The 17717-nt window shown below is 42.5% G+C and overlaps 1 protein-coding gene across 5 annotated transcripts in view; it reads right to left on the reverse strand.

The window, feature by feature from the left end:
* Window positions 1-17717, reverse strand: part of LOC308285380 (scavenger receptor cysteine-rich type 1 protein M130-like) — a 126898-nt gene that overhangs the window by 106034 nt on the left and 3147 nt on the right. For 2 of the 5 annotated variants that reach the window (XM_080726111.1, XM_080726112.1), the window contains exons 3-7: window positions 17626-17717; window positions 14615-14914; window positions 10879-11136; window positions 10496-10756; window positions 8863-9117 (exon numbers count right to left, since the gene is read on the reverse strand). The exon at window positions 17626-17717 is cut by the window's right edge and continues 214 nt beyond it. In XM_080726111.1, coding sequence (XP_080582237.1) covers window positions 8863-9117; window positions 10496-10756; window positions 10879-11136; window positions 14615-14914; window positions 17626-17717 — 1166 coding nt within the window. Of the gene's footprint in view, window positions 1-26; window positions 170-2468; window positions 2622-2967; window positions 3126-7113; window positions 7325-7800; window positions 8059-8179; window positions 8438-8862; window positions 9118-10495; window positions 10757-10878; window positions 11137-14614; window positions 14915-17625 lie in introns of all 5 variants that reach the window. The other 3 variants (XM_080726114.1, XM_080726115.1, XM_080726113.1) reach the window with 3 other exon arrangements.

A 17717-nucleotide genomic window follows, 5' to 3' on the forward strand; every position in this document is an offset into this window, starting at 1 on the left:
ACACACAGAGACATGCACAAACGCACTTTGCAGGTATCAACTTCTCCCCTCATGTATCCTGCACAGATCATGGTATCATCCAGGCGGTCATCATAGGCAACCTGGCATCTCTGCTTGGAGATCAAGGGAACAACAGCTTCCTTCAGCAGGTCTGAAAGCCTTGTAGGCTCTGTGGGTCAAGGACACAGAGAGGCAAAAGACACCATGAGCTATTTAAGCAATATTACACAAGAAAGTGGGTTAACATGACTATTGTAACGCATGCGTTGCTGCAGGCATGAGCCCCGAAGGGCGAGTACCCGAAAGCAGCGCAGAAGGTAGAATAATCACTTAAACCACACCCTCTCGTGTAATATTGTGATTATACAACTGTTGTCCTTACGAAAAAATGCTAGTCTAGCAGCTTGCATAGTGTGGGGAGAGGGGAGCTGCTTCGGGAGCGTGTCGCTGTTACGACGCACATCTTTTCGACACCAGACTCTAACCCTCACCCTAACCATAACCTCCGTGGAGTGAGTCGCTAATCCTCCGGTCGAAATGATGGGCGTGCGCACAAGCGAGATTTCCCCAGCTGACCAGCGCAGCTGATATCTTTGTTTGATTAGACCTGTGTGGTAGTGCTTGTTATTCACACGGGTTGAGCTATTTCAACCAATCGGATTGCTTTGTCGGAACTACCTGTTGTATACATTTTAATATCCCTAATTTCTTTGCCTTTTCTTTTTACTATTTTGAAAAACATTTTAGCCGCCAAAATGGACACGTGAGCTTGTAGATGAGCTATTTGTCACAGTCCACTCCTGTGTGGTGTGACTCCACGCCACGCATACATATTCTGTCCCCTTATACCCTGGACACATAATGTACTACTGTCTCTTTAAGACTATGTGGACAGTAAGTAGGCTTCAGCTTCTCTCTAGAGGCTTGCACTAAGTTTCTCTTGTCAAGACTGAAGAAGTATTGAGCTTCATGCCAAACACATTTCTAACTAGCTTGTCACCGTCCACTCTTTATGACCCTTGGACTTTGTTGGTTTTTGAGAAGTGGCCGTTGTACTTTGAGTTTTGGACTTTGGTTGCTGTTCAGTATCTAGTCTTGTATTTCTGTTACACTGTGCCTTTTGGTTTTGCCTTTATTTTGTAGTTTAGTACCCCGTGTTTCCTGTCTGCCCCTGTAGTTTGTATCCTGTCTTGTCTCACCTACTGTTGATTAGTTATGTTCTCCTCCTGTGTCCTGTTGTGCCCCAGCCTATCCCAGTGTTGATTGTTGTTTGAGTTCACCTGTGTCTTCTTAGCCTTGTGTATTTATTAGAGGTGGGCAACGATTAATTTTTTTTAATCGCGATTAATCGCACTCAATCCTGGAGTTAATCGCGATTAATCGCGATTAAAATGGCTCATTTTAAGTCTGCCGAAGGCATTCAAAATTAGTGGCGTCCCTGAAAATCGCGGGCCCCCCTGCATGGATGGGGGCAGGAGCCCTTTTTCAAATGATGATGGAGTTCTGTCCGTCTGTCATTCAATGTTATATGAGGTACATAAAGGTTTCCTGGGTAAATAAGGCGAAAAGCTTACTAGGATCTCCTTTTAGTTGATCTTGTACCAGTGAACTGTACTGTCATGAAACTACTTTTTCCTAAGCAAACTTCTAATAAAGTCTTCAATCAATCAATCAATCAATCAATCAATCAATCTCTCTGGAAGAAGTTGCACATGATCTCTGCAGCCGAGGCTGAGGCGCTCCAACAAGACCACTCTGACAAGCTAAATGCTGGGTGCAGTAAATGTATTTGTCTGCAAACAGCCCAATGAGCCCATAATATTAACAGCTGCATGTTTATTTTATTTGTAGCCTATTTATTTATAAAAAAAAAAAAAAATGTAATTCACAAAATATTTTTGACAGTGTACTCGACAGTGTCTCGTTTTTGCGGTGGTCAGAACGAGAAGGCACAACGTTTTTTACAGTGTAGGTAGGCTACTTTGTGCTTCCTTGTGGTCGGAGCTGCTGCTGCACTTCTATCAACGGATTTACACACGTTTCTTTCTTGCAAAGTTGCACAAGTGATTTATAGGGGACTAAGGGGAGCATTTAACAACATGGAGCACTTTAAACATGCAGCTTGTTTTGTGACGGCAATGATCACGACCGCCAGAACGTGGTAGGAGGAGGCGGCTGGAAAACCCTTTGACCTTCGTTCTGCGCTTGAGTCCTAAACCTGCTGTACCAAACCGTGACACTATTTGAAATATTTGTGTTTTTTTTTTTCAAAAGAGTAGTAACAATACTACTAATACTACTTCTGCTAATAATTGACCATTTTGAGCATGAAATCAATAGTTCTAGTTGTAGGCATGTCGGTGTGAGCTTAGAAAAAGAAGACTTGCATGCAAAATAGTTTAATGAAATGTGAACCCTCTCTAAAATACCTATGGCATAAGGTTGATCATGTGTAGTTAGATACATACCATTTTGGGTATTTATTGCTTTAGTGACACCCCATCCAGAGACCACACACTTTTTGCCATCAGGGAAGACTTGCTTTGGCAGACAGGCAGTTTTAACATGGCGGGTTTCATTGGCACAGAATGGGCTTTCTGTGAAACTCAGCTGGAGTAAAGCTGACACACAGAATGGTACATACTGTAAGTATCTCTGATTAACATGCATTACGTTACAACATAATACTACATTATTTCAATGCTGCTGATAATAATCTTACAGTTCAGCACCACTAGTTTGTTTATGTATTAGGATCCCCACAGAGCAACCAAGCAAACAGTGAGATAGAGAAGAGAAAGAAATCCAGACAAAACTGCTACCTGATACTATAACATTTACTGAAACATATTCACTGGCTTTCTTAAAGAAAAAAAAAATCGATTGATCAACATGTTGTAATAAAGCCATGTAAGAGGAATGTTTCTCTCTGAAACAGTACTGATGTTCATGACACCATGGCCTCACCAACGTCATTATTGAGAGCGATGCGTGAACCATTGCTGCACAATTCCCTGTAATCCCCATGAACGATGGCTCTCAGCACAGGGATGACCTGGTCAGGGTCTTCACGTTCCATAATGTTCACTCCTCCCAGGACCACCTGCATCTCTGTGGAGTCCTTACTGTAGAAACAACCAGTCATTCATTAAGACCACCTGCATGTTACTGTAGAAACAACTAGGGATGTCCCGATACCACTTTTTTGCTGACCGTACTTCATGTTGAGTACTCGCCGATACCGAGTACCGATACGAGTACAATTAATAATACAAAATGTATTTAAATTACGCTTTTTTTTTTTTCTCTAAAAAAATATATTATCCAATTTCCGCAACTATAACATAATGTCAAATTATTATTTTTTTCTGGTATTCTCAGAAATGCATTCATTGATTTAGCCCACAGCAATCTGAGTTCCCAGAGGTAATTTCTTCCACCACTAGGTGGCGAAGCCCACAGAATCTCTATTCTCTTCAATCAATCGTCTTTTTTCAGCTGTGCTACACTGGCAGGCAGGCACGTACACACATTGACAATTTGACATCAACGGGGGCTTGAGCCCCTGCCAGATCAGTCTGTAAAAAGTGTCCATGAATGCATTTTTTTACTATGGTAAAAAATGCAAATGTCCCCGGGCCCTTTCCATACCATAACTGAAGGCTGCATTCAAGAGAATTGTCCACCAAAAGGCCTTCTAGAAATATCAGCCCCTGCCTCTCTAAAATTTCTCTGCACGTCCCTGCAGACAGACACACACTTCACCGAGAGAGCGAGCTTGCAAGACAAGAGCGACAGAGACAAACAAACAAACACACACAGCTTTCTAGTGGGAAGTTTAACTTACCTACAGTAGCCTATACTTTGCAATTTGCGTGAGGTGGTGAAGGATATATGAAAGAGATTCAACTTTAGAGGTAAGTTTAGCGCAACAAGGCATGCCGTGATGCTGATGCCTTTAAGTGGTCGCAGCTGTATCGTTGGAGCACTGGTGCCTCGTTCGCAGTGCGGCACTGTGAGCTTGCATATCTGCTATTTTTCAATAGCAAAAGTATAAAATAATTAAGGCCCTGGCTTTCACCTTGAGCCCTAGTAACTCAGTCCCACTTTTCTCCCCCTTGTGACGCCCCAGCAGAGTATCGGGCGCTGCCGTGAGAAGTATCTGGCGAGTACGAGTACAGCAAAATAGGGTTGTATCGGGTCGAGTACCGATACCACGAGTACCGATACCGCATCCCTAGAAACAACCAGTCATTCCTTAAGACCACCTGCATCTCTGTGGATTCCTTACTGTAGAAACAACCGGTCATTCATTAAGACCACCTGCATGTTACTGTAGAAACAACCATCATTCATTAAGACCACCTGCATGTTACTGTAGAAACAACCATCATTCATTAAGACCACCTGCATGTTACTGTAGAAACAACCATCATTCATTAAGACCACCTGCATCTCTGTGGATTCCTTACTGTAGAAACAACCGGTCATTCATTAAGACCACCTGCATGTTACTGTAGAAACAACCATCATTCATTAAGACCACCTGCATGTTACTGTAGAAACAACCATCATTCATTAAGACCACCTGCATGTTACTGTAGAAACAACCATCATTCATTAAGACCACCTGCATCTCTGTGGATTCCTTACTGTAGAAACAACCGGTCATTCATTAAGACCACCTGCATGTTACTGTAGAAACAACCATCATTCATTAAGACCACCTGCATCTCTGTGGATTCCTTACTGTAGAAACAACCGGTCATTCATTAAGACCACCTGCATGTTACTGTAGAAACAACCATCATTCATTAAGACCACCTGCATCTCTGTGGATTCCTTACTGTAGAAACAACCGGTCATTCATTAAGACCACCTGCATGTTACTGTAGAAACAACCATCATTCATTAAGACCACCTGCATCTCTGTGGATTCCTTACTGTAGAAACAACCGGTCATTCATTAAGACCACCTGCATGTTACTGTAGAAACAACCATCATTCATTAAGACCACCTGCATGTTACTGTAGAAACAACCATCATTCATTAAGACCACCTGCATGTTACTGTAGAAACAACCATCATTCATTAAGACCACCTGCATGTTACTGTAGAAACAACCATCATTCATTAAGACCACCTGCATGTTACTGTAGAAACAACCATCATTCATTAAGACCACCTGCATCTCTGTGGATTCCTTACTGTAGAAACAACCGGTCATTCATTAAGAACACCTGCATGTTACTGTAGAAACAACCATCATTCATTAAGACCACCTGCATGTTACTGTAGAAACAACCATCATTCATTAAGACCACCTGCATGTTACTGTAGAAACAACCATCATTCATTAAGACCACCTGCATGTTACTGTAGAAACAACCATCATTCATTAAGACCACCTGCATGTTACTGTAGAAACAACCATCATTCATTAAGACCACCTGCATGTTACTGTAGAAACAACCATCATTCATTAAGACCACCTGCATGTTACTGTAGAAACAACCATCATTCATTAAGACCACCTGCATGTTACTGTAGAAACAACCATCATTCATTAAGACCACCTGCATGTTACTGTAGAAACAACCATCATTCATTAAGACCACCTGCATGTTACTGTAGAAACAACCATCATTCATTAAGACCACCTGCATGTTACTGTAGAAACAACCATCATTCATAAAGACCACCTGCATGTTACTGTAGAAACAACCATCATTCATTAAGACCACCTGCATGTTACTGTAGAAACAACCATCATTCATTAAGACCACCTGCATCTCTGTGGAGTTCTTACTGAAGAAACAACCACTGAATGTACTGAGAACAGAGACTGGAGAAATAGTATCATGCAACAACAGTTTATCAACCAATATGTAATTAAAATGTATCATTATACTATATTGTCCTATAGTCAGGAACAATGCAAGTCAGGAACGATACAAGCTGGAAATGCATGTCCCACCGATGGCCCGTTGCACCCGCAAATTTCCCTTCATGCCAATATATGGAGATTTCTGTATATGTCTATTGGTGTACTTTTATGCCCATATATGGAGTTCAATTTATAATTTACAATTTAGGCATTTAGCAAGTGACTTACAATAAGCGGGTAATACATCAATATAACTAGAAAAGTAACGTGTTGGGAAGTGGAGATATGGCTGTTTAAAGCCCAGCCAATAGGAAGGCAGAGGGGGCGGGGCTTAAGCATTTACAGATAGTTCCTATTTGCCATGTAAGTACACACAGCGACTTTCGAGACGGTACCATGCTGCAAACTGGAGATAAAGCTGTTTAAAGCAAAGCAATAGGAAGATAGGGGCGGGGCTTAAGAGGGGGCGGGGCTTGAGTAATAAGTCCCTATTGGCCGTTTAAGTCCAGACACCAAGTTTCAAGACGGTACCATGCTGTGAACTGGAGTAGTAGCTGTTTAAACCCAGCCAATAGGAATACAGAGGGGGCGGGGCTTACAGCTCATGCCTATTGGCTGGAAAAAGACCAAAGTTGTGTGGGCATTTTAAAGTTTAAATCACTTTGCAAGGCAAAAGTATGGCAGAGTTATGTGGCGCCAAAGTTTCTGGGTTTTTTTCCGAGTCCGCCATTCAAAGTCAATGGGGGTTTTTGCACGAAGTTTTGATGTCATATTAATTTAATGACATACTTACGTACTCCATATAGCGGTCATCTGAAACGGCAAGCTTGAAATCGATCATGGTCGTCTGTGTGCTTAGTGATTTCTACTAAAAACTACGGTGCCATGGCATTGGTCCGAAGGTTCATTAGTCCGAAGGTTCATTAGTCCGAATTTGTTATGGGCAGTCCCCAAAACGACAGGTTCTAGTGTTTGTTGTAGTGATAAAACTTAAATCTCTATTGGGTTAATTAGCAACATAATTACTCATAACACATAATAACACTATTGAGTTGTTCATGGCATGCATTGACCATGTATATCGCCTTTTTATATATTACAAATGTCTGGTAAACTGACTCATTATGGCTTTAGGGATTCTTTTTTGAAGAAGGATCCAGTGTCAGCAGTGCTTTCTGTCATTGAATATCACCATCAAACATGAATTTAGTTTAGTTTAGCTTACATGCAGTGAGCAGCAGTGAGAACCCAACAGGATGCAATGAGGACTCCTCCACATTTATGTTGGAACGGATCAGATGAACCATTTGCTCTGCGCTGCACGGAGGCCTGCCATGGATGATCCCCAGGACGAGACTCACTGCCTCCCACGACCCTGGCATTATCATCAGCCTCAGGTCTGATGTACTGGGGTCTGCCACACTCGGGGAACATGGCTGGACAAGACGGAGACATACATGAAGCATAAGATGTGTGTGTGCGTATCAAAAAATCAAACCTCAGAGGTGGGTGAATGCCTTATGGAGCATTTAGCTGATGGCGTAATCAACCCTGATGTCAGCCTTGTAAGCAAACTGACCGCCGGTCTCAGTTGGTTCAGTACCAGCCGCTCAAAGGCCTTCATGACCTGTGATGTCAAGGCTGGTATGTGGTATATAGTCGTTGAGGACCGAGGAGCGGCTCTTCTTAGGCACCGGGGACGACGCAGGAGGACTTCCACAGCTGTGGCACCCTCCACACGCGCGCGCGCACGCACGCACGCACGCAGCACGCACGCACGCACGCACGCACGCACGCACGCACGCACGCACGCACGCACGCACGCACGCACGCACGCACACACACACACACACACACACACACACACACACACACACACACACACACACGTATATCTTAATTAAATACTCACGGACATCAACAGTGACTCCAGGTGAACTGACTGTAGCGATGTTGTTCTTTGCCTGACAGTTGTATGTTCCACTGTCACTGGGTTGGATGTTAGCGATGGTAAATATCTCCTTCTGTGCCACTGTAGTGTTGTCTTTGAAAATGATGTAACTCTGGATTGGTGGATTTGATCCACTGCTGCTGCAGGTGAAATTGACTGAACCTCCTTTGACAACATCTCCTGGTGGACTTACTGCCAAAAGGACGTTCTTAGGACCATCTGTTGGAGAAACATTTATGTCACTTTAAAAGCCCTCTTTATGAGACAAAAACTAAACATGCTTCAACAAATGATGCTGTTGTATTACTGAACAAGACCCTAAAAAGTGTATTCTGCTTACACTGAACATCTAGAGAGTGAGGTGATGATAGCCGTGGTCCATGTTTGTTTACCCCCTGACAGATGTACTCTCCAGTGTCTGCTGAAGAGACATTCTCTTTCACCAGCTGAGGACCAGTGGGGATATATCTGAGGTTTCTGTACCAGGCGTAGATGTCTACTGGTGGGTTGGCATCACTGCTGCAGGTCAGAGTCACTTTGCTGCCCTCAACAACTTCTCCTGGTGGATCCACTGATATTGAATGAATTACCGGAGGGTCTGTGGAGGAATAAACATTGATATACTCAAAACACTTTGTTGTGTATGCAGTATCTTCCACCAGGAATGAACAATAATTGATGGGCAAGCTACTTGAAAAATGTAGTAAGCTAAGCTAACCTAGCAAACATCTCTAAGAACTCCAGAACAGGAGCAGATCAAGTCCATCTGTCATCGAACATTTCTGCACGTCTGAGAGACCTCCAAAACAGATCCAATATTATCACGTCGAAATATGACCTCACTTAGACGTCAAAAAGAAGTTTAATATGTGAACATCTGATTAGGTAATTCTTTGACGTTTTGGACGACGCTGTTGTGAGACAAAGCATGAAAAGGCTTTGTTTTGCAAAAAAGGTTTTACAAAAAGTAAACACTTCAACACTGTTACTGAACAAGAACCTAAGAGAGTTTATTCCGCTTACACTGAACATCTAGAGAGAGTGGTGGTGATCTCTGTGATCCATGTCTGTTTGTCCCCTGACAGACATACTGTAATGTGTCTGCAGGAGACACATTCTCTTTCACCAGCTGAGGACCAGTGAAAATATATGTGATGTCTCTGTACCAGGTGTAGATGTCTACTGGTGGGTTGGCATCACTGCTGCAGGTCAGAGTCACTTTGCTGCCCTCAACAACTTCTGGTGGATCCACTGATACTGTGGGAATTACAGGAGGGTCTGTGGAAGAATAAACGTATATACTAAAATAAAACTGTGTCGTGTATACAGTATTTTCCACTAGGAATGAACAATAACAAACACTTTCCATGCCAGGCCAAAATGGCCCCAAAGCCCCTGTGCCAGGATTTTGTATGTTTTCTTTACTATGCAATTTCTTTACTATACTATGCAATTTTAGATGTTTTCCCCCACAGAGACAGACACAGTTGTTGTGATTCAGTGGCAAAAATAATTTTGTCAATCAGACAAATGGTTCCAGAGATAGAGCTGAATGAATCAAAAAAAGTGTCCATCCACTAGAATGGACACACATTTTCTCAATCAGCTAAACGAGGGAGCCAACACACAAACAGAGAAAAGCATCTCTCTGATCTCAGGTCATTTTGACATCTTAAAAAATAAAATAAAAATAAAAATACGTCATTGGCACTGCCGGCTTTTGGCCCATTTACGTCAATCTACGTCTGTGGCATGGTAAGAGTTTTTAATAACAATATATATATATATATATATATATATATATATATATATATATATATATATATATACACATTGATGGGCAAGCTACTTGGAAAACGTAAGCTAAACTACTAGTTACTCTTGATTAAAAATGGCTACAGCGAAGCTATCCCTAAAGAAATGTAGTAAGCTACGCTACAAGCTACATGGGAAAAAAGTAAAATGAAATGTCATAAACATGCAGATTTCTATGAAGACCCTTGGTGAGAAGACAGTCACCCTAAAGGTTGAACCTCCTGAATCTCGTAGAATGATTGAAATCTTTCTATACACTTGAGGTCCTAAGGAGAGACATACCTTTTGCCTGCCAAAGGAAGCTTCTTGTCGTTTATAAAACAAAAGGGAGGAGTTTAGCTTATGTGAGCTGTGTTACCTGAGACCTGTGACAAATAACCACAATCTGTGCAAGTGTGGTTACTATCTCAGATCAAAGATATTGTTCAGCTCGTATGAATTTGAACAGCCTCATAAAAGGCCCTACTGTCCATGACGTCAACATAGCACGGACCAATCAAATGTTGTGAACAGTGCTAATTATTTTGTTAAACACATTTTAAGCTTATGTGAGCTATGTATTACCTGGCGCCCTGTGACAATAACCACAATCTGTGCAAGTGTAGTTACTATTACAGATCAAAGATAAAGTGTAATTGTTTTGTTTAACGCGTTGTGAAACTGACGAACCAATCGCAAGCCTATGTGTCCATGACGTTATTGTCAAACCTGCGATCGATTGGTCTGTTCTGTTTGCTTAACACATGACATCATGATCAGAACAGCTTTTGATTGGTCTGTGCTGACGTCATGGTTGACACGAAGTGAAACATAGGAGCGGTTGCACCGTTCAAATACTCACAGTGAACATCAACAGTGACTCCAGGTGAACTGACTGTAGTGATGTTGTTCTTTGCCTGACAGTTGTATGTTCCACTGTCACTGGGTTGGATGTTAGAGATGGTCTTTGTCTTCCTCTGTTCCACTATAGCGTTGTCTTTGAAAATGATGTAACTCTGGATTGGTGGATTTGATCCACTGCTGCTGCAGGTGAAAGTGACTGATCTTCCTTTGACAACATCTCCTGGTTGACTTACTGCCAAAAGGACGTTCTTAGGACCATCTGTTGGAGAAACATTTATGTCACTTTAAAAGCCCTCTTCATGACACAAAAGCTAAACACGCTTCAACAAATAATCCTGTTGTGTTACTGAACAAGAACCTAAAATAGTGTATTCCGCTTACACTGAACATCTAGAGAGATTGGAGGTGATATCTGTGATCCATGTGTGTTTTTCCCCTGACAGACATACTGCCCAGTGTCTGCTGAAGACACATTCTCTTTCACCAGCTGAGGACCAGTGGAAATGTATCTGTTGTCTCTGTACCAGGTGTAGATGTCTACTGGTGGGTTGGCATCACTGCTGCAGGTCAGAGTCACTTTGCTGCCCTCAACAACTTCTCCTGGTGGATCCACTGATACTGAAGGCTTTTCTGGAGGGTCTGTGGAGGAATAAAGATTGATGATGGACACTAAATTAACTGCAGTATTTATAAGGAATAGGAGACAGTATTTATAAGGAATAGGAGACAGTATTTATAAGGAATAGGAGACAGTATTGCTCACTAGGAATGAACAATAACAATTAATTAACTTTTAATAAGTCCGATTAATCAGCTACACATCGGTATTGGACGATATTTGCTGTTATCGGTCATGTATCGGCAAATTAAACTGACATTAACCGATGGCAGTAGCTGATATTTATCTGTTGATAAGCATACATTTTGAGCTGGCTATGTTGGTGTGTTGGTTATTTGCAGCCTACCAAGAGAGTAGATTCTGAACAATTACTTCTTATCAGTGTTGCCAACTCCCCAGTAACGGAAGTAGTTAGTGGCTCTCTCAGAAGTAGCTGGAAGTCGCTAGGGGGGGGGGGGGGGGGGGTGGGGTGTAGAGGACTGTGCGGGACTGATTTATTTTATCCCATTACCGCCCGCTCCAGCATGATTTCTGACCACTCCTGCCCGCCGCCGCAATGATTTCATTTTTGACCGCCCGCACGACCCCGCAGACAATTCCTGTCCGTCCGCTCCCGCCCGCAACAAACAAATTATGCGCGTCCAGCCTCCCTCCCATAGAAGACACATTGAGATCCAAAACCATTACCAAACACAATAAGTGTGCGCGATGAGAGGAGCATTTGTGAGGGGTTGCACACACATGTGGGGAAGTGTTTATATTGCGATGGGAGGGAGGGACATGTATAAATAGTTATATATTGAATTAAATAATGAATGACAATACCGCCGCGACACGCTGCTCACGGTAAAGCGTGAGAACAAATGAGAGAAAGAGAGAGGAAGAGCGAGAGAGAGGAAGAGCGAGAGAGAGAGAGGGCGAGGGACGGAGCCACGGAGGGAGAGAGTGAGAGAGGAAGAGAGTAAGAGACAGAGAGAAAGAGAGGGCGAATTACGTTCTCTACACGTTCACATCTTGCTAAAGTATAGATATAAGCTCTATGTCTCGTTTATTGCGGGAGAGTGCGGGATTTTGCGGGGTCCGCTGGCGTTATTTTGACCGCCTGCTCCCGCCCGCAGGGATTAAAAGACCGCTGCAGACCTCTAGTGGGGTGCACACGCGCGCAAGCGCGTGCATGTGAACAGATGCACATGTGTGTTTTTAGGGTAATAATAATAATAACAATAATAATAATTAATAATATACATTTTTGCACGGCAGTACCTGTTGGGGAGGAAGTTAACTCACTCAAACAGTAGTGAGTGAGGCAGTGAGCTCTGCTGAGGCCAAGTGTGTGTGTGTGTGTGTGTGAGCAGAGGAAGTGAGAGAGAGAGAGAGAGAGAGAGAGAGAGAGAGAGAGAGAGAGAGGCGTGGCGTGGCGTGGCGTGGCGTGCGTGTCACTGAGGAGCAGGCAAGCAGAAAATGGAGGCAGGGAGAGGGAAAAGGAAGGAAAATAGGGTTTTATCTCTGGCTCCTGTAAACAATATGTGTCCCCAAATCAGCAGAAACAGTAGCTAGATTTGTCTCTAGAAGCTTGTCGGGGGGTCATTAAATTGTCTATTATTATTAAACGGCCACTTCACCTCTGGGACAACCCTATCTTATTTTATTGTTGTTTGGGACACGATCAACACAATCCTGAGTTATTTTTTGTGTTCAATCTGTGTTTTTAGCCCCGGGCTGCGATTCTGTTTACACAGCCCGTAATCGGGCAACGCCGCCGCACCGCACCGTCGACTCCAATAAAAACTCACATCTTTAGAGACCTTTTTCTCTGAACTGTGTTCCCAGGGCAGCGACAAAGTTTAATTTACGGCTGAATCGCCGAAAATCGATCTTCTAAAATGAATGATATCCTATAGCAACATTGTTGCTATCTTCATCCGGGTCACATTGATCACATGCACCAACGTGGCCGCGCGCGTCACTGCTACGTGGCTCCCTGTATGTTAGACTGGTGGTCAATGGGTCTATCCCTGGCACTCTAGCGGCCTCTTGTGGCCCCTGGCATTAATCCAGTTAAGATGTCTTCTTGTTGTCCAGGTCAACTAATGTCCCATGGGGTTCATTTGGTGACCATCAGGTGGAGTTTGGTGATGAGATGGATGATACTGATCAGTGAAATGTGTTTTGATTACTTATGAAAGTTATAGTATGCCTAAATATAAGCCAGAAATGTGATATTTGTGTGTGTTTCACCAATAAAGAATGGTTGAAACATTTCCATTAGATTCCTGGTTACAATTATGTTAAAACGTGTGTTTATTATTTGTGCATGTGCAAGAAGAATACAAAAAAATGTCATCTAAATTTCATAGTAATGAAGATATTCAATAGAAATTCATAGCTATTTTCTATGCCAGGTTTTTGCCTTTGTTCCCATGGAAACTGCTAGCGTAGCCGCGTACAGGTCCTAGCACAGCTGTTTTTCTTTTTGTTTGTTTTCTTTTTTTCTTTTTTTTACATTTCAATGAATTGTGCAGTAATGCTCATTTGAAGCACGGGTAGATAGCTAATTCAACCAATCAGATTGCTTCTGTTGTATAATACTCATTAAAGCTCATATTATGAGCTTGTAGATCTATTATTTTTCAAAAATCTTGAACATTGTAAGTGAAAATCTTTGAATGCTTTATTGAACACTGATTGACCCTTTGCTAAGCCCCTCCCACACCCGTCCTTGTCCAATAGCACGTTAGCAAGGAGTTCTGCTTCTCACCCATTGACTTGCATGTTATATGACAGCTTTTTACCATAGAAATAATCCATCTGCTTCTCACCCATTGACTTGCATGTTACAGCTCATCCGCATTGCCTGCGATGCGACGCGAGCGACGCGTCATGAGCGATGAAATCTCATTAAAATACATTTGTTTCAATGAGGACGTCCAGATCTACCGTGAGCAACAACGCGTCGTGCCGCAACGTCGCCCACCCCTCCTGTTTTCGTTCGCGGAGCCTCTATTTGAGCGAGGTTTCACTGCAACGTCCATAGAGGTAAATGACCATGTTCCTCCCCCCCCAAACACTTTATATTATTATTTATTTATTTGATTGGTTCAGATTGGTACGTCGCAATACGCAATGGCCGACGCTCCATATGTTGGACAGTACTTTGCGGGACATTGTGTCACGTTGCGTCGATTGCTTGGATGAGGTGTTATATGACAGCTTTTACATAGAAATAATCAGTCATTTCAGGAGCGCAGGAACGCGTGCGCGCACACACACACACACACACACACACACACACACACACACACACACACACACACACACAGGGAGAGAGAGAGAGAGAGAGAGAGAGAGAGAGAGAGAGAGAGAGAGAGAGAGAGAGAGAGAGAGAGAGAGAGAGAGACACACACACACACAGACAGACAGACAGACAGACAGACAGACAGACAGACAGACAGACAGACAGTATAGATTGGTGTCATTGTTGAAGTCATTGTTTGTTACCTGAACAGATCAGCTCCAGACTGGAGGAGGAAGTCCTAGACTCCATTAATCCTCGACACTCCCTCAGTGAAGATTCAGATCCAACACATTTAGATCTAATCCTCCATGTAGGTTGATCTGTAGAACCATGTCTACTCTCTGTAGAAACAACAGAGCCACAGCCCAGCTGTCTGCACACTACAGATGATGACTTCTGGTTCCAGTTATAACTAAACACTGGTCTCCATTCTCTCTGGTGTTTCACCTCCAGTCTACCAGTACAGTTGCTGGCTCCTCCCACCAACCTGACATCATCAGGCTCTGTACACAGACAATAGAATAAACATTAAGAACTCTCCTGTCTCTATTCTAGGGTTAACTGTCTGCTAAAATAGACCATCTGTAAGCTCACAACTCCTCACAATACAAGCTTGTAGATCTGGTGCGCTGGAAGTACTGAATCCAAGGGTGGGCTGAACGTGGGAGACACGCACACACAAGGGGTGGGGGGGGGGAAACGGCCTAACAAAGACTTATTTAGCTGGCAGTGCAGCATACACACACACACACACACACACACACACACACACACACACACACACACACACACACACACACACACACACACACACACACATGAATGTTCTTCATAGGGGGAGAGGATAACCCATTTAAACTGGGAACGCATTATTACGCATTATTTTGAGCTTTAACTATTGAAAAATAGCAGATATACAAGCTGTGAGCTTGTAGGTCTACTATCTTTGACAAATCGTGAACATTTGTGAAAGTCTTTGAATATTTCAAATCCTTCTAAGGTTTTTTTTTTAAAAAGACCTATGTTTCTATGTCAGTGGTGCCCAAACGTTTTCATGTGAAGGACACCCAACATGATATGCATTTGGCCATGGACCCCCTTCTCAAAATATTTAGTTCCAGGTGTAGTGTCCAGGGCCACTGGTTGTATGTACCAGGATGTATGACACAGGTGCATGTGATGTATGTGATTATATACCACACAGGTGCATGTGATGTATGTGATTATATACCACACAGGTGCTATGTGATGTATGTGATTATATACCACACAGGTGCTATGTGATGTATGTGATTATATACCACACAGGTGCTATGTGATGTATGTGATTATATACCACACAGGTCATGTGATGTATGTGATTATATACCACACAGGTGCATGTGATGTATGTGATTATATACCACACAGGTGCTATGTGATGTATGTGATTATATACCACACAGGTCATGTGATGTATGTGATTATATACCACACAGGTGCTATGTGATGTATGTGATTATATACCACACAGGTCATGTGATGTATGTGATTATATACCACACAGGTGCATGTGATGTATGTGATTATATACCACACAGGTCATGTGATGTATGTGATTATATACCACACAGGTCATGTGATGTATGTGATTATATACCACACAGGTGCTATGTGATGTATGTGATTATATACCACACAGGTCATGTGATGTATGTGATTATATACCACACAGGTGCATGTGATGTATGTGATTATATACCACACAGGTCATGTGATGTATGTGATTATATACCACACAGGTCATGTGATGTATGTGATTATATACCACACAGGTGCTATGTGATGTATGTGATTATATACCACACAGGTGCATGTGATGTATGTGATTATATACCACACAGGTCATGTGATGTATGTGATTATATACCACACAGGTGCTATGTGATGTATGTGATTATATACCACACAGGTGCATGTGATGTATGTGATTATATACCACACAGGTGCATGTGATGTATGTGATTATATACCACACAGGTGTTGATTATTCAGAACCTGACAAGTAAAGAGAGTACACGGCAGTCCTGTCTCCGAGAGTCTTTATATTATTATTGTGGATACAGAACACTACACCAGGGACCCCCCAGAAGTATTATATTATATTATTATTGTGGATATAGAACACTACACCAGGGACCCCCCAGAAGTAACATTTGAGTAACAAAGAAATACATATATTCAAAGATTTGCACCCATTTCCACAATTTAAAAAATAGCAGATCTACAAGCTTGCAGAGATGGTAGATTAGCGATTTTTCAATAGCTACAGTATAAAATAATTAAGGGCTTAGTTCTTTTTTAGTAATTTTTTTAAACGTAATATTTTTAAACTTTCGTCTATTACATTTTTTCTTCTTTTGTTTATATTACTAAGCTATTATTTGTCAAAATTATTGACACAGCCCATATAGAACCACACAGCAATTATTTTATCCAACTTAACATTGAAGTGCCCACAATATTTAGGTGCCCACTAGTGCCCAGTCTTCCTGCACCCTTATTGTGAAGGCAGAGGTTTCTAAACGTCGCACACATCTGCATGTTTAAGCGGTGGTTAAAATAGCTGATCTACAAGCTCACGTTGTCTCGTGGATGCGACGACACGTTGTGAGCTTGCAGATCAGCTATTTTTGGCGTGCAACACACGTCATACGGCGAAGTATAGTCAGGCTTTACTTGCGAGACGTAACAAGGCGGAGACTCACACAGCGCTTCATGTGAACTTGGAAGAGAAGCACCCAGGCAGACAACAGCACCGCTCACATATCAACGTCCGCGAGGTCTGCAAGTCTGTAGCTGGGTGCTATTGGAGCATGTGAATGAAAAGAAAGACGCGAGGACAGACGACCGCGGACCACTGCACGAACGAGCCAACGAGCGCCGTTCATGGACGTCAGAATGAACGCGTTCGACAATAGCGTTCATCAAGCGGAAACAAAGAACGTTCAGTTCACGTTCAGCCAAAATATTAATGCATTCGTGAACGATTGTTCATTGAACGCGTTCGGGTACAACACCGCTTGTAGATCTGCTATTTTAGAGTGAAAACGGGAGTGGGCCTGGTATCCAGCCTTGGGAATACAGTGAACTAAATATAGGTTTGAAGTGGTTCAAAAAGTCATATTACTTTGACTGTAAACTAATAATCAATAAAGTGTAGTTTGTCTTTTACCTGAGCAGGTGAGTCCAACAGTCTTGTCAGGTGAGCAGGTGTTTCTAGTTGAGTCTGAGGTTCTACAGTCCAGGAGAACAGACTCACTGCCT

Source organism: Nannobrachium achirus (genome assembly GCF_963921795.1).
Source record: "Nannobrachium achirus genome assembly, chromosome: 5".
Classification (NCBI taxonomy): Eukaryota; Metazoa; Chordata; class Actinopteri; order Myctophiformes; family Myctophidae; genus Nannobrachium; species Nannobrachium achirus.